Source organism: Staurois parvus, unplaced genomic scaffold (genome assembly GCF_062004578.1).
Source record: "Staurois parvus isolate SC_StPar_1 unplaced genomic scaffold, SC_StPar_1.0 ptg000670l, whole genome shotgun sequence".
Lineage (NCBI taxonomy): Eukaryota > Metazoa > Chordata > Amphibia > Anura > Ranidae > Staurois > Staurois parvus.
In genome coordinates, this window is record NW_028318466.1 from 649340 (window position 1) to 672617 (window position 23278).

The following is a 23278-nucleotide window of genomic DNA, read 5'->3' on the forward strand; positions in this document are numbered from 1 at the left end:
AAAACACCAAACGTCAAAAACAGCTGCTGTAAATACGTCAAGTGTGAATGAGGACTGAAAGTAGTTCTACTAGAGATAGAACCCAGTTTGGACTGCTGTTTGCCATTTGAACTTATGAAGTTACAGAAGTAGTTGATAATTCATGTACCTATACTACTATGTCATGATTCCTTATGGTAATATTTGTTGTCTTTAGTGTATAGTCTGGGACTGGGATTCTAATGGAAAACATGACTTCATTGGAGAGTTCACTACAGCATTTAAAGAAATGAGAGGAGCGATGGAGGGAAGGCAGGTAAGATAACCATATGCTAAGATGTTGTCACTATAATGTTGCAAGCATGTACTGCATTTTCTCTGGATTCAACTTATAGAAGCCTGTTAGTGTATTGAAAAAAACGTTCCCAAATTTCCAGGATCGATTTTGCAACGGTTGGGGCAAGGATGATGACACATTTCTCTTTTTCTTTCTTTGATTTTTCTTTTAGCTGTTCATAAAATGTATAAAAAGTAAAAGTTCATAAAAAGTTATAAATGTAATGGTATTAATACGTTTTTTAACAAATTTTAACAAAGCATGTTTTAATGAGATTTATTTACTATTTATTTGCATGGGATATCAATTGCAGTATACTTTTAAATATGCTTGTATTGAGAAGATTTATTACATTGGGGAGGTTTATATTATCTATTATTATTCATTCATCAGAGGTATAGATCCTAAAAGAGCTGCACCTTTTGTACAAGTGTATGGTGCTACTTTTTATCCATTGTGGATACTAGATAGGTGTCCAGTAGCTGGTTTTAGCCTAGGTTCACACCTATGCAGGTTGCGTTTGAGCCGTTTCTGTATTGTATTTTGCCGTGTTTTGGGGGGGGGGGTCTTTTTTTTTTTGTTGCTAGGCAGATCAAAATACAAAACGCAAAACATATCCAAAACACAACAAAAACACACTACATGCTTTTTTCTGCAGCGTTTCCATTGAAGTCTGTAGAACCAAAAACGCATCTTTTTGCGTTCAAGTCCCTGACCCTTTCCAAAAAACGCACTGGGTGAAAACGCGGAAATGTGAACATATCCCATAGGAAATCATGTTAAATGGACTGTGTTGCGTTTCTGCAAATGCAAAACACTGCAGAACACGCTTAGGTGTGAACCTAGGATAAATCAAGGATATCTTTTTTGCCATAGGTACAGGTTGTATCTACAATACTTCAGATTGCAGGCCAACTCAACCAAAAATAAGTATTTCAGCTTTAGGAGGAATAATTGAGACATATCACTGAGGCAAAGTAATGGAACTATTTTGCTTAACCCTTTTGCTGCCTATTATACATTTAAAACCACTAGCTGTCCTGTGAGCCACTTTTCACCACTGGTGGCCAAACCATTTTTGCAATTTTTCATGTTTTGTATCATTTACAACTTTTGGAGTTTGTAAAAGACTTCCAAACCATACATTTTCTGAAAGAGCAGGAACAATTAAAAAAAAAGGTGGTTCTACTGATCTTGTAGGTCCTGTGATAGATGCAAAAATAGCCTTGCTTTGGCCCTCACAGCCTAAGTCACTACCAGTAAAATTGTAATGATACAGAGATAGTTGTGAAAATGTTTATCAAAATGATACTTTTGATCAATATACAGTTGTGTTCAAAATAATAGCAGTGTGTTGAAAAAAGTGAATAAAGCTCACAATCCTTCTAATAGCTTTTATTTCCATACACACAAATGCATTGGGAACACTACACATTCTATTCCAAATCAAAACATGAAGAAAAATATATCAAATTTGTGTTGTTCCTCTAAAAAAATTGAAGAAAAGTGAATATTAGACTGTTCAAAAAAAATAGCAGTGTTTGTATTCTTCTTTACAAACTCAAACATTCACTATATAAACTGAAAAATGTTTGAAGATTTTGCTTTCCTTTGAATCACTTCATTAATATTTAGTTGTATAAGCACTGTTTCTGAGAACTGCTGTACATCTGTGTTGCATGGAGTCAACCAACTTCTGGCACCTGTGAACAGGTATTCCAGCCCAGGATGATTGGACTACATTCCACATTTCTTCTCTATTTCTTGGTTTTGCCTCAGAAACTGCATTTTTGATGTCACCGCACAAGTTTTCTATTGGATTAAGATCCGGAGATTGGGCTGGCCACTCCATAACATCAATCTTGTTGGTCTGGAACCAAGATGTTGCACATTTACTGGTGTGTTTGGGGTCGTTGTCTTGTTGGAACATCCATTTCAAGGGCATTTCCTCTTCAGCATAAGGCAGCATGACCTCTTCAAGTATTCTGATGTATTCAAACTGATCCATGATCCCTGGTATGCGATACATTGGCCCAACACCGTAGTAAGAGAAACATCCTCATAACATGATGCTAACGCAACCATGCTTCACTGTCTTCACAGTGTACTGTGGCTTGAATTCAGTGTTTGGGGGTCGTCTGACAAACTGTCTCCGGCCACTAGACCCAAAAAGAACAAACTTACTTTCATCAGTCCACAAAATGTTGCACCATTTCTCTTTAGGCCAATCAATGTGCTCTTTGGCAAATTGTAACCTCTTCAGCACATGTCTTTTTTTCAACAGTGGGACTTTGCGGGGGCTTCTTGCAGATAGCTTGGCTTCACATAGGCGTCTTCTAATTGTAACAGTACTCACAGGTAACTTTAGACCTTCTTTGATCTTCCTGGAGCTGATTGTTGGCTGAGTCCTTGCCATTTTGGCTATTCTTCTATCCATTCGAATGGTAGTATTTCGCTTTCTTCCACGTCTTTCAGGTTTTGGTTGCCATTTTAAAGCATTTGTGATCATTTTAGCTGAGCAGCCTATCATTTTCTGCACTTCTTTATATGTTTTCCCCTCTCCAATCAACTTTTTAATCAAGGTACGCTGTTCTTCTGAACAATGTCTGGAACGACCCATTTTCCTCAGAATTTCAGAGAGAAATGCACTGTAACCAGCATGTACAACATTTGCTGCCTTCCTTCCTTAAATAAGGGCAATAATTGCCACCTGTTTTTCAAAGAATGAATGATCTCACTAATAGAACTCCACACTGCTATTATTTTGAACATGCCCCTTTCAATTAGTGATTCAATTACACAGAATCAGCAGCATGCATGTCATGACTGTTGGGTCTGTTGGATTTCTATTACTCTACTACACCTGCTAGTAAATTATTTGCCATGTAGAAATATAATTTCTACCAAAAACAGTGATTGATCAGTTTAGTGATGTCTGACTGCTATTATTTTGAACACAGCTGTACACTCATGCTTGTTGCACACTGCTGGGACCACAAAGCCGTGCGACTTTGTATTGTGACTTGTTTGCAACTTACTTGATGCAACTTCAATGCGACTTTCATGCAACTTTGGCTTTGTCAGATCATAACAATCCAGAGTGTGACACATCTTATACTGAACTTACAAAACCTTCTGAAGTTGCAGCCAAAGTTGCAAAAATAAGACATAGAAATGACTTTTGTGATTTTAACACTGCGGTCTGTGATACTCATGTCGCATGGAAGATGCAGAAAAGTAGTGCAGGGACAAGTTTTTTCTTGCTGCAACTTGAGTCACAGAAATTAAGACAGCACCTGTTACAATGAATGAGTTTTGAGTGGTCATGTGACTTTCCGTGTCGCATGTTGCAACAAGTCTCATGAGATGTAGCAGCAGTTCGAACCAGGGCTCAAATCATTATTATGCACACAAACACAACATGGCTTATAAAATTCCCACTAAACCGCAATGATAAAATTGTATTAAGTTAATAAATAACACATAAATGTAAATTTGAAATTGTGCTTTTTTGCAAAACAGTTAAAATCAAAGTTTCATAAAACTTCAAATATGCAACTTGCACTAAAAATCGGGATGTTGGTGTCAAACCTTTGCCTTGTGATAACGCCCAATCCACAGTTCCATGTGTGCACTGCAATCATGTATTCAGTGATAACATGATTCGGGCATACAGTTAGGCTAAAAAATTTGCATACCCTGGTAGAAACTGTTAAATATTGGCAATGATATTGAAAATATGCCAAAAAACTGTCTTTTATTAGGATAGTGATCATATGAAGCCATTATTATCATATCATTGTTTGGCTCCTTTTTAAATCATAATGATAACAGAAATCACCCAAATGGTCATGATCAAAAGCTTACATACCCTGGAATGTTTGGCCTTGGTACAGACACACAAGGTGACACCCACAGGTTATAAATGCCATTAAAGGTTAACTTCCCACATCTGTGTCTTTTTAAATTGCAAATAGTGTGTGTGTATCAATATTGATGATTTTGTCAGCTCTCACATGGATGCACCAAGCAGGCTAGATACTGAGCCATAGGGAGCAGAAAAGAACTGTCAAAAGACCTGTGTAACAAGGTAATAGAACTTTATAAATATGGAAACGGCTATAAAAAGATATCAAAAGCCTTGAAAATGCCAGTAAGTACTGTTCAATCACTTATTAGGAAGTGGAAAGTTTGGGAATCTCTTCATACCAAGCCAAGATTAGGTAGACCAAGAAAATTTGCAGCCATAACTGCATAAAGAACTGTTTGGGATACAAAGAAAAGCCCACAGGTTACCTCAAGAGAAGTACAGAGTGCTCTGAAAAAAGATGGTGTGGTCGTTTTAAAGGAGGACATGGTCATGATGCCAGAAAGACGCCTTTACTGCACATTGAGAAGGATGTGCTCTCATGCCTAATGTGGCCAGTGTGGAAAGCAGTGGAACTGGCAGGATCATCAGGTATTTCACACAAAGGAAGCAATGCAAAGAGAACGGGAACGGGAAGTACATGGGAACAGAGACACCTATCAGGAATATGAAATGTTGGGGTAGCAAATACTGCAAGCAGAATAAAGGTTCAGTAAGGCTGCTCACTTAGCTCAGTTGATAAAGTGAAGCTATGACTATACAATAATGTTCAGGGTAATTAGAAAAAAAAAGATTTTTTTAACTTGCACTTGATTGGATAAAGGAAATAGGCACTTTTTCAGTAAATTGAGTGAACTTCAATCTGTAATGTTACAGATAACATTGACAATGTGGCAATGTGGTTTATCACACTCAATAAGTACATGGTATTCTGAAGGTAGAGGAATCCTCTCTAGAGGTAAAGGAACAGCTGGCTGAGAATTTCCCTGATACATGTTTGTCATGTCTGTCTGCTACCTCAGTCAGAAAATCCATTACACAAGACCGATAATTGAGCTTTGGGGCAAAAGGGGAAATTGGCAGCTGTGGTTTGTGAAGAAGTAATGTAGGACAAAATGTCCTTTTTCAAAACTAATTGACTTTCAGCATGCCAGGTGTAGCAAGGGAATCCCAGACCATACAGCACATATCAAATCACCAATATGAATCTATGAAATAAGTCACAACGTTTTTAACAATTTGGAGTAAGGCTGTGAGAAATGTTATATATGATATACTCGCTTGAGTCATTAATTAGCACCATAAACATCACTATTAGAATTTTTTTTATTAGAAATTTTATATGATGCTGTCCATGTCATATGTGTCAAGCAATACAGTGGACAGTGTGGGTCAAGGTTACATACCTATCATGCTGCAGAGTGTTGCATCCAAGTCAGGTCACACATTACGTTGTGCGTTACATGACAATTGTCTCTATTAAACTTGAGCTGGACAAATTGTCATTACTCACCTCAATTTGGTCTTCACTGCATCTGCATAAGCCTCTGCTGTACCCACCCTAGTCTCCACTGTACTAACTCTCCAGTGCCTTGAAGGGGTCAATACCAGGGAGAGGCCAGGGGATCAGGTGTGTGAATGACCTATGGATAAAGTTCTGGAGTTGCATCCTCCATCAGATGGGGAGATCAACGAACTGGAAGAAAGCACACAGGTGGCGCAAACACCTATCGCATTATTCAAGGTTTATTAACCACTTCCTGTCTGGACACTTTTACCCCCTTCCTGTGCAGGGCAATTTCAGATTTCAGCGCTATCACACTTTGAATGACAATTGCGCAGGCATGCAACGCTGTACCGATATGAATTTTTTACCATTTTTTTGAGACAGATAAAGCTTTATTTTGGTGGTATTTATTCACCACTGGGATTTTTATTTTTTTTGCTATGTAAATGAAAAAGTCCAAAAATTTTGAAAAAAAAGTGTTTTTCTTATAAAATTTTGCAAATAAATAATATTTCATCATAAATCTTGGCCAAAATGTATTCCATTATCTTTTTAGTAAAAAAAAAAAAAAAAGCCAAATTAGTTTATAACCAAAAAGTATAATTTTTAAACTTTTTTTTACATTTTTATTTTTTATATTATTATTTATGTTTTTTTTTTTACATACTGTCACCCTAGCAGTACAGTGTCCATGGTGACACTGTACTACTTGTGGGGGGTGATGAAGATTTTTTTTTTTTTTACATACAGGATGTAAAAGCAATCATTTCTCTTTCTCTCTGCATTCTTGCAGCCATTGAGAACTACTGAGTGAGCTGTGATTGGTCACAGCTTGTCACATGGTACAAGGCTGTTGTGAATAGCCTTGTACCATGTGACCTCTGTGATCATTCATAGATTTCACACGTAGTAAGCAATGATGTCACAAGTGACATCTTGCTTACTACTTTGCATGTGATCACTGATTGGCCAATCAGTGATCACATGATCGGGACCTCGTCCAGAGGTCCCATCCGACAATCGGTGTTTCACTGTGTCCGGAGGACACAGCGGGCACCGGATCACGGTGCTGCGCGCTCCCTATAAATGGCCACCCAACCCTGCAGTGCCACCGTCCAGTCGTTTATATACAACGGCCGGACGGGAGGTGGTTAAAAAGTATAAAAAAACAAAAACATACTCACAATCTTAGCGCATATATAAGGCCTCGTAAGGCCACAGAGATGGCGGAATTGATGGCAGAGTGTCGGACTGGTAGTATGGTCGGCCTGTTGATGCATTTCGGGGATGTGTCCCTTTGCTCAGAGCTATAACCAACTTGGGCTGGTGCCCTACTCTATATATGTGTGTAACCTGTACTGCCTATAACAAGGCCATCTCGGCCATCTTTGTGCCATACAAGGCTTTATACATGCGCTAGGTTTGTGAGTATGTTTTTTGTCTTTTCATACTTTTTAATAAGCCTTGGATAATGTGCTAGGTGTTTGCACCACCTGTGTGCTTTCTTCCACTGTACTTTCAGTCTAGCCATTGCTGCACCCCCTGCCATGCCTCTCTTGCACTCAAGAGGATTTATAGTGGTAATCCCAATGTCCATGGTAATTTTTTTTTAGTGGGTATGTTATTTCTTATCATACACCAAAATATACACTTACATAGACTGGCAAAGATTTACCATCCCAGACTGACACATGGACTAGCAACTACAATGAGGGACAGGCAGATCTATATGAGTAGAGTTCTAGAATAACTTGTCTCCTAAAACTCACCAAAACTGCCATAGAAAGCAGGAAGGATGGAGTTGCTAGTGAGGTAAGCAGCGTTTATTTGACAGTTTAATAACAGTAATTTATTTGATCCAAAAGTAATATACAGCTTGTTTGTTTTCAGAATAAACTCTTTATGCATATATAAACTTCCATAGGTACTGAAAGCAGCCCTCAGCAAAAAAACACCCTATATTGACCACGTGTTGCCCATATCTAGCTCAGGGTCTACCTATGTACCTTTCCTAGATTTGTATAGGTTTGATATAATTTGATTAGCCTATATTATAGTTAGAGATTATGAACTCACATTTGCATCCAAAATGCAAGTAAAAAGTCAAGGTTAATAAAATGTTTAGGTTTTATTCTATGTATTGTTTTGGCACTGATAAAGACATACAAAAAGCATTTTGATTTAATAATTGTCTTATAATTGTCTGCTTTCTATATAGGTGCAGTGGGAATGCATAAATCCAAAATACAGAATGAAAAAGAAAAACTACAAAAATTCCGGCATTGTAATCCTTAATCAGTGTAAGGTACGTTGTAGTTGCAAAATAATTATTTACACATTGGGGGGGGGGGGGTATTTTCTAAAGCTGGAGCGTGCAACATTTTGTGCAGTTTTGCATAGCAACCAATAAGCTTCCAGGTTTTATTGTCAAGGCCTTATTGAACACGCTGAAGTTGGAAGCTGACTGGCTACCAAGCACAGCTGCACAAGATTATGAGTGCTCCAGTTTTACAAAATCTCCCCCACTCTCCCCCCATATCCCTACTCACTAAGTGAGATGGAGAATCTTAGCCACAAGGATTTTGAACATAAGAAATACGTTCTAAAAAACGTCAACATATTTGTTAGGGTGCATCGCTTATGTTCAACTCCTTTTTCCCTGCCACTGCTCCCTCTGCCGCCATTACAACACTTATTTAATTGTATTTACTATTTAGGTTACTATTTATATTTACTATTTCAATCTTACATTGATCCAAGCTGTGGGGTTTTTTTTTTCATTAAATAACTTTAGTTCTATTTAACCCATTATTAACCTTGAGTTTACCCTAATTAACTCTAATTAATTAATTCCTTCCCTGCTCCACTTAGCTAATATTTTTCTCCAGTTTTTTTTTTAATTTTCATTGTTTTTTTCTTGTTACAAAAAATGTGCAAATTTAAAAAAAAAAGTTTTAATTTGCAAATAACTTGCCAAACTGTGTACCAAAACAAATATTGTATTGCCATTTTAAAAGGGACACATTCAGGAATAAATTGCATGGTTTCTTTTTACAATAAAATTACTTTATTAAAAAAAAACTAACACTGGTCCAAACAAAAAAAAAATATTTTTAATCATTTATATCTCTTTGTCTATACATTTCATGGAAAATTAAATGTAAAACAATATTGCCAAAAGAGAGCCTAGATTTCCCCCCCTAAAAACTGTGAGGAATCTACTAAGACTAGAGCAGGTAAAATCTGGAGCAGCTGTGTATGGCAACCAATCAGCTTTTAGCTTTAATTTTCAATTAACTGAACAAGCTGAGGCTAGAAGCTGATTGTTAACTATGCACAGCTGCTCTGGTTAATGTCAGCTCCAGTTTTTGAAAATCCCCCCAATGCATGTATTACTTTATCTTATGTAATGACAAAGTTATTGCCAAATAAATAGACCCTTGTGGAAAATTGCTCTGGTACATATGGAATATACAGGTATAAGCCCTGAACTCACTGGTGTGAATGTCAACATTTAAAAATTCTTTAACCATTTATAACAAGTATGAACTTGCAGGATCTCTATATACTGACTAATGCAGGCCATAGATGGGTCGAAAATCGGCCAATTTTTCGGGCGAAAATAAAATCAGCCGATTTTTGGATCGTTAGTGGGCTAATTGTTCGGCCGTTTTTCGGTATTTTGGCAGATTTTTTTTATTGGTAAAGTTGGAAAAAGATCGTCCGATTTTGCCGATCGGCCGATTTTCGCGGCCGATCTTTTTACCGATAAAAAATCTGCACATGAGCAGTGACCTGCAAGAGGAAGACAAAAAGAAGAAGAAAAAGAAGAAGAGGATAAAGAAGAAGAAGAGGAAGAAGAAGAAGAGGAAGTAGAGGATGAAGAAGAAGAAGAAGAAGAGGATGAAGAAGAGGAAGAGGATGAAGAAGAAGAAGAGGATGAAGAAGAGGAAGAAGAAGCAGAAGAAGAGGATGAAGAAGATGAAGAAGATGAAGAAGAGGATGAAGAAGAGGATGAAGAAGAAGAGGATGAAGAAGAGGATGAAGAAGAAGAGGATGAAGAAGAAGAGGATGAAGAAGAAGAGAAAGAGGAAGAAGAGGAAGAAGAAGAACAGGAAGAAGAAGAGGATGCAGAAGAGGATGAAGAAGAGGATGAAGAAAAAGAAGAGGATGAAGAAGAAGAAGAATTCCAGTCCGGCAAAAAGTGTCCCTGCAGAGAGCTCCGCTATTTCTTTGACAGTGCTTTGACATTTATAGCGGTTGCAACAATGTATCTATTTGTTTCCGAGTAAAAACATCTGTATCCGAAATGGATACAAATAGATACATTGTTGCAACCGCTCTAAATGTCAAAGAACTGTCAAAGAAATAGAGGAGCTCTCTGCAGAGATACTTTTTGCCGGCTGTAGACGGGATGAAAATTGGCCGATTTTTTTTACCGTTCCTGGTAATGTCGGCCGCTCGAACGACCGATTTTTCATTTTTTTAAAGAAAAATCGGCCGGTTTTCTTCCCATCTATGGCCTGCATAAGGCTTGGTTCACATATGTGCGGGTGGTGCCGCTGCGGATCCACACAAAAATCCGTGCATCCGCACCACCCACACAGAAGAATGCAGACCTGTGAGCCGGTGCCATTAATTATAATGACACGCCGCCTGCACTGGGAACCGAGGTTCCCGTGCGGGCTGCAGTTTCCAAAGAAGTTCAGGGACTTCTTCTCTACGTGTCCTGGGGCACGAGAGTCCATTCAAGTGAATGGGCTCTTATGCCTGTGCAAAACGCAGCCCGCACGAACGCGAATATGTGAACCGGGGGTAGCAATTTAATTTGATGTTAAGCTCAGAACATATTCAGAAACAAGTGCAAATGGTGGAAAAACTATGGATATTGGGAACCTTAGTGTCAGCAAACTCTTAGTTTTACATCTACGCTGCATGCCTTTATGGAGTTCACAAGAAATGTTTTTACATCTGTTCCAAAGGGGATTCATTTACAAAAGGCAAATAGGATGTTCACTTTGCAACAGAAGTTGCACTTTGCAAGAGAATTGGCTCCGAAGCTTAGTGAATGTGGTGACATTTCACTTTGCAAAGAATACCCAATCATATGCAAGGGAAAAAAATGCATATTTGCTTGCACAAGATTAGATGATGGAAGTCAGCAGAGCGTCTCCTAAATCCTTAAGCTCTGGGGAAAATTCCCTTGTAACAGTCTGTTTGCCTTTAGTAAATCAACCTCAGATGTCTTTTAAAAATAAGAGGCTTGTTTTGCATTTTTAGGTTTTTAGCTTTCATTCTGCTTCTGGTTTGGTGGTATTCTAAAAGTCAGAATTCAAGATGTTCTCTATAGAACATATATGATGTTTTTTATTATTGTAACGTGTTTAAGAAAATATATAAAATACATGAAAAGACAGTCTTTAATTCTGGATTTCGGAGAGCTCTGATACTTTTTTAATGAAGGTACCCTTTTGATTTGGACTGGTGAAATTCTAACTTTGGAATTACATCTGTGCCATCTCTGTGCATCAGGCCTGTTGCATGTCTCATCAAGTTATTCACTTATTCATTAGTGTTTGCAAGATGCCATTTAACCACTTCAAGTCCAGACACTTTCACCCCCTTCCTGTCCAGGCCGATTTTCAGCTTTCAGTGCTATCATACTTTGAATGACAATTGCACAGTCATGCAACACTGTACCCATATGAATTTTTTTAATTTTTTGTGAGACAGATAAACTTTATTTTGGTGGTATTTATTCACCACTGGTATTTTTATTTTTTTTGCTATATATAAATGATATTGTCCAAAAAAATTTTTTTAAAAAGTGTTTTTCTTATAAAATTTTAAAAATAAATAATCTTTCTTTATACATATTGGTCAGAATTTATTCAGTTATCTTTTTAGTAAAAACAAAATAACCCAAATTAGTTTATAACCAAAAATTATATTTTTTTATTTTTTTATATTCTTATTTATGTTTTTTTGAACATACTGTCACCCTAGCAGTACAGTGTCACTATAGTGACACTGTACTACTTGTGGGGGGTGATGAATATATTTTTTTTACACTGATTGCTTTTACACCCATAAAGGCTGTAAAATCAATCATTTCTCCTTCTCTCTGGCTGCATTCTTGCAACCATTGAGAAATACTTTGAGAGTTGTGATTGGTCACAGCTTGTCACGTGGTACAAGGCTGTTGTGAATAGCCTTGTACCATGTGACCTCTGTGATCATTCACAGATTTCACACGTAGTAAGCAATGATTTCAGAAGTGACATCTTGCTTGCTACTATTCATATGATCACTGATTGGCCAATCAATGATCACATGATCGGGACCTCACACAAGGGTCCCGTACAGCTATCAGTGTTCTGCTGTGTCCTCCGGACACAGCGTGTACTGGATCACGGTGCCGCGCAAACCCAGGGAGCGAGCACAGCCTGTAAATGCGGGCGCCGTTTATAAACAGCAACCCACTCCTGCACTGCTCCCATACGGCTGTTTATGTACATGGGCCGGACGGGAAGTGGTTAATACATAACTAACTGTGAGAGTTCATAATAAAAGTTAACGAGAGATCATATGCCTAGTTTTATTCCTCATGTCTGCACTACCTGAGACTGTAGAATCAAATAGATTGGCAGCTTACAGATGGTATACACTCGGGGCTTGGTTATCTAAGTGCACTACAGAATGCTTGTGAAATTCTATAAAAATGCCCACAGATATTACAAATATGGTTTAGCAAGCACTGTTTTATAGAGCAAAGCAATTTTCATCAGTAGGAATGTAGAGCAGGGTCATTTGTTAGACTCACGTTGCTGTCTTGACAAACTCTTAATACCTTTTTCTGCAATACATCTGTACTTCCCATATAGAGAACGGGGGCTCTATTGTATTCTTTGCACTATGGGCAATTATGTCTAAAAGAAACATTTCTAAATTGCCTCTGATCACTTTGAAACCTTATTTACCATTTTTATTTCAATGCCAAAAGATATGACAGTTGTGGATTTATAGGCCACAATTAATGTTCTCATTAATCTTTCAGACAGTCTATAAATATATATGTAACCCTTCTTTGGCCTGACCTAGAAAAATATTCTTCAATTCCCAGTGATGTGGTAGGATTTTATATGGCAGTCTTTTCAGGTTAAATATAATAAAACAGTTCACTACCTTAATGACTGTACATTGGATTTTATATTACCATAGACTTTGCTGTACAATGTATGGATGTAGAATCATTGAACTGTACCATTTGAAGCATAAGCAAATCTTTTTTAACTTGAGAAGAGCTAAAGACTGACAGTAATAGGGTTTTCTATAAATTGGAAGAAGTGAAAAGCAGATGTGCTGTCGGTAGCAACCAATCAGACTTATTATTATGTTTAACTATATTTTATATACTTATAACAACCAGACGTACAAAGCTGTCCATAATACTGCCCCAAACTACATCACCGACCTGATATTCATTTACCACCCAAAACGTACTCTCCGCTCCTCACAAAACCTCCTACTCTCTAGTTCCGTGCTCTCCTCCTCCCATGCCCGTCTCCAGGACTTCTCCAGGGCTTCCCCCCATCCTCTGGAATTCACTACCCCAGTCCATCAGACTGTCACCTACCCTCCTCACCTTTAGGCGCACCCTGAAAACCCATATCTTCAGGGAAGCCTACCCCGCCCTCACCTAATGCCGATCTCCTCCACTCTTTCTACCACTCCATCCCTCACAGCCACTTCCTCCTGTACCACTATCCCCTCCCTCCTAGATTGTAAGCTCCAAAGAGCAGGGCCCTCAAACCCCTTGTGTATTGAATTGTATTGTTACTGTACTGTTTCATGTACTGTCTCCCATTATAATGTACAGCGCTGAGCAAACTGTTTGCGCTATATAAATACTGTATAATAATAATAATAACCAGCCAAGATGCCAGCTTCCATGGATCTGCTCCAAAATCAATGCATTTTAGAGGTTTTTACTGTACTTGCAGCTTTTCCCATTGCCATCTTCAGAGGAAAGATAAAATTAAAAGTTATCATGGAATTTTGGATTGATTTACCAAAAGTGGAGCACACAGAAGCAGCATAGTAACCAATCAGCTTCCAGGTTTTATTGCCAAAGCTTAATTGAACAAGTTGAAGTTAGAAGCTGATTGGTTACTGTGCACAGCTGCTCCAGATTCTGTTTGCAGCATTTTTAGTAACTCTTCCCCATTGTGTTCTTATGCTATGTAGTCCATGGGGTTGATTTACTAAAGACGAATCAGCTGTTAGTTGTACTTTGCCCCAGAGCTTAGTGAACATGGTGACGTTTCATTTTGCAAAGAATATCATATCACATACAAGAAAATAAAAAAAAAACACGCATTTTTGCTTGGAAATGATCTGATGATGGAAGTCAGCAGAGCTTCACCACATTCCTTAGGCTCTGGAGCAAATTCCCTTGCAAAGTGCAACTTCTGTTATAAAGTGTATTTGGCTTTAGTAAATCAGCCCTTACGTACATACATTTTCTTTTTATTTTGCTTCCCTTGTATAGTAGTGGGCAGACTCTTGAATCTGACTTCTCATGGATTATAGTCATCTTGATGAGAACTAACACACACAAATAGCTCTGCTAGACAGGGATACACAGGGGTTGATTTACTAAAAGCAAATAGATTGTTCACTTTGCCGGCAGTGGTGTATTTAGGTTTCATGCTGCCCTAGGCAACACAAAAATTGGCTCCCCCCCCCACGGAGAGACCCTGACACCGGCCAACACCTCCCTCCCCCACGAAGAGAACCTGACATTGACCAACAACACCCCAGCCCCCCATACACTGGCAACCCTACCCCCACCCCGGCAAGAGATAAGGCACTCACCTTCACAGCTATGGACATCCCCTGGAACAAGAGTCAGGCTCTGCATACACCATCAAGCAGCCTGCAACCTCTCTCAGATCCCACCTGGTCCCCGTGCTACGTGTGTCCCTTCTTCCATCGCTTCTTCCGGGGGAAGCACTGCCCACCTGAAAAATGCTGCTGCCCCCCTGAAAAATGCCACCCTAGGTAAATGTCTTGTTTGCTTTGTGATAAATACATCCCTGTTTGCAGGGGAAGTTGTACTTTACATAGGAAGTTGCACTTTGCATGGTAATTTTTCCCAAAAGCATAGTGAATGTGATGAATCTCTGCTGACTTGCATCATCCAATCAGGTTCAAATAAAAATGCTTTTACTTTTCCCTTGCACATGATTAGGTATTCTTTTAAGATGGAAATGTCACCATATTCACTAAGGTTTGGTGAAAATTCCCATGCAAAGTGCAACTTCACATGCAACGTGAACAGCCTATTTGGCTTTAGTAAATCAAGCTCATAGTTTATATTGCAACAGTAACATATCCTAAATGAAGGTGACTTACCAATCAGTATGCTAAGAGTGACTGCTAAATTAGTTTAGATGCAAATAAACTCTTTCATACACACGTTCCTACACAGTTCTATTATCTTTTGTATTAAAAACAAGGATTATTGGTTTATATACATTGCAGCACGTGTTCAAGCTGATCAGGTGTTTTAAAGTGACCAGATCTACCTATACATGGCAAACCCAAGGTAGAACTTTCCCCCTTTCACTAAAAATCACATTAGCACACAACTCTGCATGCTGATATGAAATCATCTTATATGTTTTCATTAAACATTTTTTTCTATCACTTTCAATAACTGTTTTACTTCTTCATGGTTGCAGTACAGACTATGTAGCCCTGGTCTCACAGCAGCATCCTGGGAAGGCTATATCACCAGAACCTTCCTGGGAAATCTTGTCTGTTAAAGTGGTTTGAAAGGCTACACATATATCTTAATGCATTCCCTGCATTCAATTAAAAAATGTTCCACTATTTGTCCCCCCTCCCTCCAAATACTCAGTTGATGCCAGCACTGTACCCATCTGTAGTGGCTCCTCTCTCCCTGCATTAACAGACCAGAGAGGCAGTAGCATAAGCCATTGGCTTCCACTGCTGTCAATAAAATCCTGTGAGCAGAGAGTGTGTGTGTGTGTGTGTGTGTGTGTGTGTGTGTGTGTGTGTGTGGGTGGGGGGGGGGGGCAGGGCAGCTTCAGTGTGTGTGTCTATGGATGCACACATCGTGGCTTGGAAACAAGCCCACATGTGCGCTCCCATAGGAAGCAGATTCCTATGATGGTCCAATACTAGTATAAAATATACTTTTGAGCCACTGGTGGGTACATATATGTGTATATATATATATATATATATATATATATATATATATATATATATATATAAACAATATAATATGTTGCAGGCTCTCTTGCTCACCCTCACATGGTGTGCGTCAACAACAAGAACAATAAATAAATAAATTGGGTGCCACGCTCTATCAATTGTTTATAACTGTAATATACCAATCATATATTGATCTAACATTAATTTGAATTATCACCATAAATGTGCATAAATACAACTTGTGCAAGTGATTTAAAATATATGCAAAAAATGGATAAGTGAATAAATAAACTGATGTATATTCACAAGTGAAAAATGAATCAACATATCCACAGAGATGGAATATTCCAATCGTGACCTTTATCTGTATATAAAGAGTCCCATATGCACTAATGCAAAGGTAAACTTCATGTAAGTTCAACAGATAACTGATTTCAATATACTCTCCTCAGGAGCGGTCTGTGATTATATAGCTGAGATGGTATATGATAGCAACTGCTCTGTAAATCTTTGTGAGTAACGGGATCTCTCCTTCCTCAAAATACTCCTTAGTGCAGTTCTCCTCATATGGATCATAAGGGAAAGAAAGAGAGATACATAGTGTCTTATCCGAGGTAAAAGACTTTAATGTGCGCTTAACAATGCATTCACATGTTAGTAAAATAAAGTGCGCTTGTCATATGTATAACCGCGGATAGCAGTGGGACCAGCCTTGTAGGTGTGCCTGCACACACTGTCAATACTCGCCGTGTCTAGGTACGGAAGCGTGGTGACGTCACTGCCCCTCCCTAACGCGTAGCGCCACAGGGACTCGTAGCTTCGTCTCCACAGGCTGCTCTCTGACTTCTATATTCACTGGTACTCCAGTCTCCCTACATTGAATAGGATCCTTCCTGCTCTATTCCTATGATGGCACATGAAGAAGAAGAGCAGCCAAGAGTGCTGGCAGGGGACCCAGAAGAGGAGAATTGGGGCCGCTCCATTGCACGGAACAGATAAGTATACCATGTTTGTTATTTTAATAATAAAAAATAGCCTTTAACACCTCTTTAACTTAAAAATCTTGCAAAATCTTGGGCAAAAGGCATTTTTTCCCCCTCAGATGATGTGTGTTGCCACATGTTCCAGGGGGCAGACCCAGAGTTCCAGGAATTAAAGGGTCATAGAATTATCTGCCCTTAGTGAAAATGGCCCAATAAGAAGAACAGAAAAGAAAAGAAAAGAAAATAAAGGCCTGCATGGAATAAAAAGCCTACATTTATCTGTAATTATCTGCATGTAGATTGCCATTACCAAATATTTCTAAAGATGCCTTTGTTGTAATTTTTAAATAAAAGATGAAGTTCCTCTTTAAATAAAAACATGAAAAATGAAAATATAATGGTAGCAATTCCATAGTAAACTGAAACAGAGCAATGTTTTGGCCACTGACCTCCACAAAATTTCAAGTGGGGAAGTAGGCTGTAAATTTGTGTAGCGCTACCCCCATAGGAGCCGCTAGATGATACTTGTCCTTTGTGCTGCCCTGACCCTGCAAACTCCCCAGTCCTTCTGATACTCTAGGTTCTGATATATTGAACAATGATCAGCAGACGCAATTTAAAATCAACACTGCAGGTTCTGTAATAATAAAGGTAAGCAGTAGTTTGAGAATGAAAATCAGCCAGTCCTTGAAACAGCCTCTAATATTGTTTGAAATGAACAGAAAACAGGTAATAACAGATTGACACTAAAAAAGCAATTACACACGGCAAATCTAAATGTGTGTTCAGCTATAACCACACTGGACAATTGGGAGTGAAAGCAGACTAAGATATCAAATGAAACAAATATGACACTTGTTCAGAGGGAGGGACCTGACAATAGTTCAATCCCCTTTGAATCAGTGTGACAAGTAAGGAAGTGAAATCTCCTTTTGAGCAGGTTCCCACACCACTGGTGATAATATATGGGCTGTTCAGAATCCAAGTGCAGGCAGTATCTTTACCGACACGTTGGAGCTCAAAGATGAGGAGTGAATTCTTGGAATGCTAGAGTGATCACTAAATGGACAACAGGTATAGCAACTGAAGGCTCCTTTAAGAGATTTAAGTTATGCAGTGTGCATGCTGTGTCCCTATACTGTGGATGACAGAATGAGAGATTATGGCCATCCGCTCGCTGGCCAATCCTGGCTGAAAAGGCAACCTCTGTGGAGACAAGGGGTGCAATGCAGGCTCTGCGATCCAGCAGACTAGAAAGATGAAAACTCAGTCAGCCGGCCAGATATTAAAGTCAGAAATCTGTGTCAATGTCAGCAGTACTGCTCTTAGGCTGCCCAACAGGAATGATGATTGGCTTCCCAATGGTACCCAGCGATGGAGATCCACCAGTAAAAGTATGGCTGTAGTGGTCAAGACCGTGGCACTTCACTATCCCTGTGTGTAGAATAGTGGTCCCACTGCGCTGTAGAGGATCCTGATAAGAAGAGAGCGAGCCCACCAGAAGCAGGTTTATATATAGCCGCTCTCACAGTCCTTTTTTGTGGGTAGTTTTCTGGGATGTGTAGTCTAAAAAGGACTCAGTAGTAAAGAGATGGCTGCCTTCAAGACTGCAAGTCCTAAGGCCCACTGCTCTTGGTCCAGGAAGAAGAACTCCCTACTGTACAGTCAGAAAGTGAGGAAGTGTCTGAGTGCAGCACTAGTAGGGAACTAGTTGGCCTGTGGTTTCCGAGGATGATGTCATCTGTATTCAGCTTGTAGCCGGCACCTGGCTACATCTATAAGAGTCCTAATATATAAAACGAGCAGTCCACATGGCCTAGTCATTTTCTGTTCTGTCATTGTCCTGTATCCTAAGTTGTTCCATTCTCAAGATGACATTAAGGGTTTCAACCCACAATACCAAGGTAGGAACCACTTGGGTTTTCTAGTGTTTTGGCATAACGTGCTGCTATAATATACAAAGATTTCATGATGTTCAAAACATGATCATCTGGTGAAACCATAGTCAACTGTAACACAAAGCAAGATCAGATTAGGCTGTTCATGAAGTAGAAGCACCATATTTAGTTTATCATTTGTTCCATTCCTTTGATTTCACTGTGAATCTTTTTTTTCCTTTGGAGGACAATACATCTATATTTCACTCTTGTCATCCTCTGTTACTTTAAATAAAGTAGAACTATGTGGACCATGAAATAATGTGATAAAACAATGTTTCTCACCAGTGGATTACTGCAGTGTGTTTACAGCATCTTCTTTGCAGAAAGTTTAGAGTTTAAAGAGGAACATCCCTCTTATCATAAAAATTACAACAGAGGCACATTTAAAACTTTAGTGATGGCAATCTATAAACAGGCACATAAAAATAATTGTAGAATTTTTATTATGAGCATAACTGATTTATCTTTTACTTCCCATTACCTGCATGGTGTCCATTTTTACTAAGGGCAGATGAATCCATCTCCCATTACTTCCTGAAAGTCTGCCTAGAACTCTGGGTCTGTCTCCTGGAACATGGAAGACAGGAAGTTTTTAGGATGCAGCTATAAGACCAGGGTAACATCACCAGTGCATCAAAGAAACCAGGATGTGGAAACGCAGTAATTGCAAGTAAAAGCAAAAAATGTTTCTTAAACTACTGAAAAACAGAATTGTATGCTATTATGGTTTTAGTGAAAGGGAAGAAATGTCCACCTTATTGGTTAATTCTCATTATTAAAACTGGCCATAGATGGATCGAATCTCAGCTGGTTCAACAGGGACTAGCCAAAATTCGATTAATCTATGGGCAGGCTGATTGTACCCAAGTTGATCCATCGTTCGACTTGGGTACAACCAGCATGTCCGATTTTTAGCATGCGATTACTGCCTACGGCTATAGCTGCTAGCAGTAATTATTTTGTTCTCCTGGCAGGGACACTGCTGGGAGAACCTAATAGCTCCGTAGGAAGGATTCCCCCATCAGCACTGACTGTGTTGATAGGAAAATTGGGTACGTAATCTATGGCTTGCCTAAGGATGATTTCTATAACATACAGGAAACATTTAAGCACATTTTAATTGCAGCATTTAATTGCACATTTTAATTGCACCTTTAAATTGCAGCAGAAAATTATATCTGGTTTGTGTTGTAGACTTTACTGTCTCTATCTCTAAATTCTAATTTATCAACTGAATAGAACACACAGATAAGAAATGATATCACTATTGTTGCCTGTTCTTATGTCTTATGTTTTACTGTCACTTTCTTCCCTATTTAGCTCCTATTCTTACATAATTAATTATGTAAATGAAAATGAGATATTCTCATTTAATTAGCATTTATTTCATTTTCTTCCAGATTCACAAAATGCATTCATTTTTAGACTATATCATGGGCGGATGTCAAATCCAGTTTACAGTAAGTTGTGTACTTCTTTTAAAATGTTTTGCATTAATGACAAACTAGGAAGTCAATACTTTGTCAGCAAAAAGTATTATGAATTGGTTTTGACATAGTGTAGCGCAGGGGCGGACTGACAACTCATGGGGCCCCCGGGCAATAGGGGATCATGGGGCCCCTGTGTCCTTGCCCAAACTCAAAAAAGCCTATGAAAAAGGTACAAGGTGCATCTCATGGGGCCCCCTACTGACCCCGGGCCCTCGGGCAGTGCCCGAGTTTCCAAATGGTCAGTCCACCCCTGGTGTAGCGCTACTCCCGTAGGATGTGCAGGAATACTGTCAAGGTCCTCTCCAGTTACTTTGCCCCGCAGCCAGTCACATTACGCTCATTAACATGTTTTCTCCAATAACCAGTCTAAGGGTGTTGTTTATGTTGTTTTTATTTTTATTTTTGGAGAACTTGGGTAGAGATGAGGAAGATGAGTGGGATACTCCAAAAATAGGAACTATGTACACTTGAGGACTTTATCTAATCTTCAGGGCAAGCTGTTTCAGAGTCCGTGCTTGAATCAAACAGTGGACTCAGCTTTAGGGCAGTAGTAGAATGTAGTAGTAGTAGTAACTTCTTTAGAGCCCCAGAGCAGTGTCCCTTTAAAAGTAGGCCAGGCCAGGTGGACAAAGTTCTTCAAACACCAGCCAATGTTTCCTTTGCTAGACCTGCAGCTGAACTCCTAGCACCAGAGGGGGTTAAACATCACTCAGTCTCTAAGGTCCTTTAGGGATGTCTGTACTCACAAGGCCCAAGAGCAACTAGATGCCTTCCTCCGTGATACCAGACCAGATCTTCAGTAGACAGTCCCTCAGTCAGCATAGCCGAACCTGGGTCTTAGCATTGAAGCCCTCAGGTCGCCCACCTGAGGTCGCATGGTAGTATCTGCCTGGGAGAGCAACATGCCCTCTCCCAGTCTGGATCAGTCCTGGACAGGAAAAAACCCAGAGCCCCTTGTGCTCAGTGAATATATACAGTTACCCAGCATGCCTTAGAGCCCCTCTCTCTGGGATAGGCTGAGGCTGTATCAATATTCATGGCGTCATCTGCATAAGTGTCCTGGATACAGTGGAAGCTAGGCAGACTAGCAACAGCTGAGCACACCAAGCCGACTTAACTAAATGATCACAACTCACCAAGTACAGTGAGCTAGCTATGCTTTTTCCTAACAAATATTTACAGCTACTCTGACTACAGATTGACAACTAAATGTATCTATCAAAACACAATTAATTCTATCTATCTAACCCTAGCACCTACCTAGGAGGCCGCTACATCAGTATGGTTTAGTCAGAAGTGGGAATTTGAAAGTGAATTTATTTTTCTGCTAAATTTTAAACATATTCTCTAGAATACAAAGAAATTATTTTAGCTTTTTGCAGAGTACATGCTGGATAATATATGTGAAGTAGCTATCAGGTTTGCCTTATAGAATTGTAGAGTTTATTATATATAAAAAAAATCATACATATGAATTAAATTATATGCAGTAATGCAATACATTAAAACCCAACAATGGGAAAATGTAAAATGATCCCATGCAGTGGGGCTGCTTATTTTCTCAAGGAGAGGGAAGAGGTTTATATGCCAGATCCTCCACTCCCCCTCTCCGGAAATGGACTGTTCTTTCGCATAATCACATCCAATGCAGGGCTATGGACCCTGCTTTGGTCTTAATGAAGTCAGGACCGTAGACCACTGGAACGCGGGGGAGAAGAAGCTGCAAGGATCGGTCTAGCTGCATGGAGGAGCTGCACAAAATGTTTTGCAGAATCTCTAATGCTGACAGGGGACTAGGACTTTTCCCAAAGGACCAAAAGCTGCACTCAGCTACTAACTTCCAGCACTCAGGTCATCTGCTCACATAGCCACAGGATCATTGATTGCCTCTTTATGAAATCCATTGGGCAATCTTCAGTTGGTGGAGATACAGACTCACCACCATAGGACAGCTGGACAGGTTACCCCAACTTTCTCATGGAACTTTCCAGTGAGCTTCTCTAGACCCAAACAAACTCCAGGATTTGTGAATAGGCCCCACAGGTAAAGCTTCTGTTGGGACCTCAATGTCTTCTAGATGGCACCTCCAGTAATCTTGCCTAAGGGGCAGAGCACCTGCACAGGGGTCTCCTCCAGCGGAACTGGACCCAAGAACTCTCTATCTTTGCCTCACGCCTCAGCCTATTTATGGGCTCTCCAGCCACTTACTGGACATACCTCCACAGGGATTAGCCAGACAGGCTGCTCACTATGTTTTTCCTCCTACAATAATTCTAGAATCCTCTAGAATACAGTGGGAAGCATTTAGAGAAGCAACCTGTGAGAGACTGAGCAGACATGAACAATCAACCCCTGCTCCACTGACTACAGAGGAGCCAACTAAATTTACTTAGCAACCTGCACTAATCTATGACAGTGTACATTCATACCTGTGTTTTTTAGGTGCAGTGCACTTTAGCTGTGTCATACATGCACTACCATTCCTAAAGATGAAACGTGCATAGTGCTGGAAAAGATAACAATGTAATAAAGCAGGATTTTTTTTTTTGTGGGGGGGGGGTTTCCTACAAAGTGAAGCTTTACCATATTACATTTACTAAGGAACATGAGTGCAACTGCACTTGCAAAGTGCACAATCGATTTGCCTTTAGTAACCCCAATGTTTCAAACTGGACTACTGCACAGATCAGGTAGACATACACAAAGCAAATCACACCAAGATTCAAGTAGGAATATACATGCTGTTGTATTTAGATATTATTTGCTTGTCCTGGAGTTCAGCTTTCAGTTTACTGACGGATACTGACACTATTAAATTTAGTCTAGACAGCTAGGCTTCAATAACTGATGATCAATAAAGGGTTACCACACAAGTCACTAGGGCTGAGAAAATGAAGAAAGAGGTTATACTGCTGATGTTCACATTTGA

The 23278-nt window shown here is 39.4% G+C and overlaps 1 protein-coding gene across 1 annotated transcript in view; it reads left to right on the forward strand.

Annotated features, from left to right (window-relative positions):
- CPNE4 (copine 4) overlaps positions 1–23278 on the forward strand; it is a 560705-nt gene that overhangs the window by 455696 nt on the left and 81731 nt on the right. The window contains exons 8-10 of the mRNA XM_089652053.1: positions 197–295; positions 7910–7996; positions 20260–20319. Coding sequence (XP_089508179.1) covers positions 197–295; positions 7910–7996; positions 20260–20319 — 246 coding nt within the window. The remainder of the gene's footprint in view (positions 1–196; positions 296–7909; positions 7997–20259; positions 20320–23278) is intronic.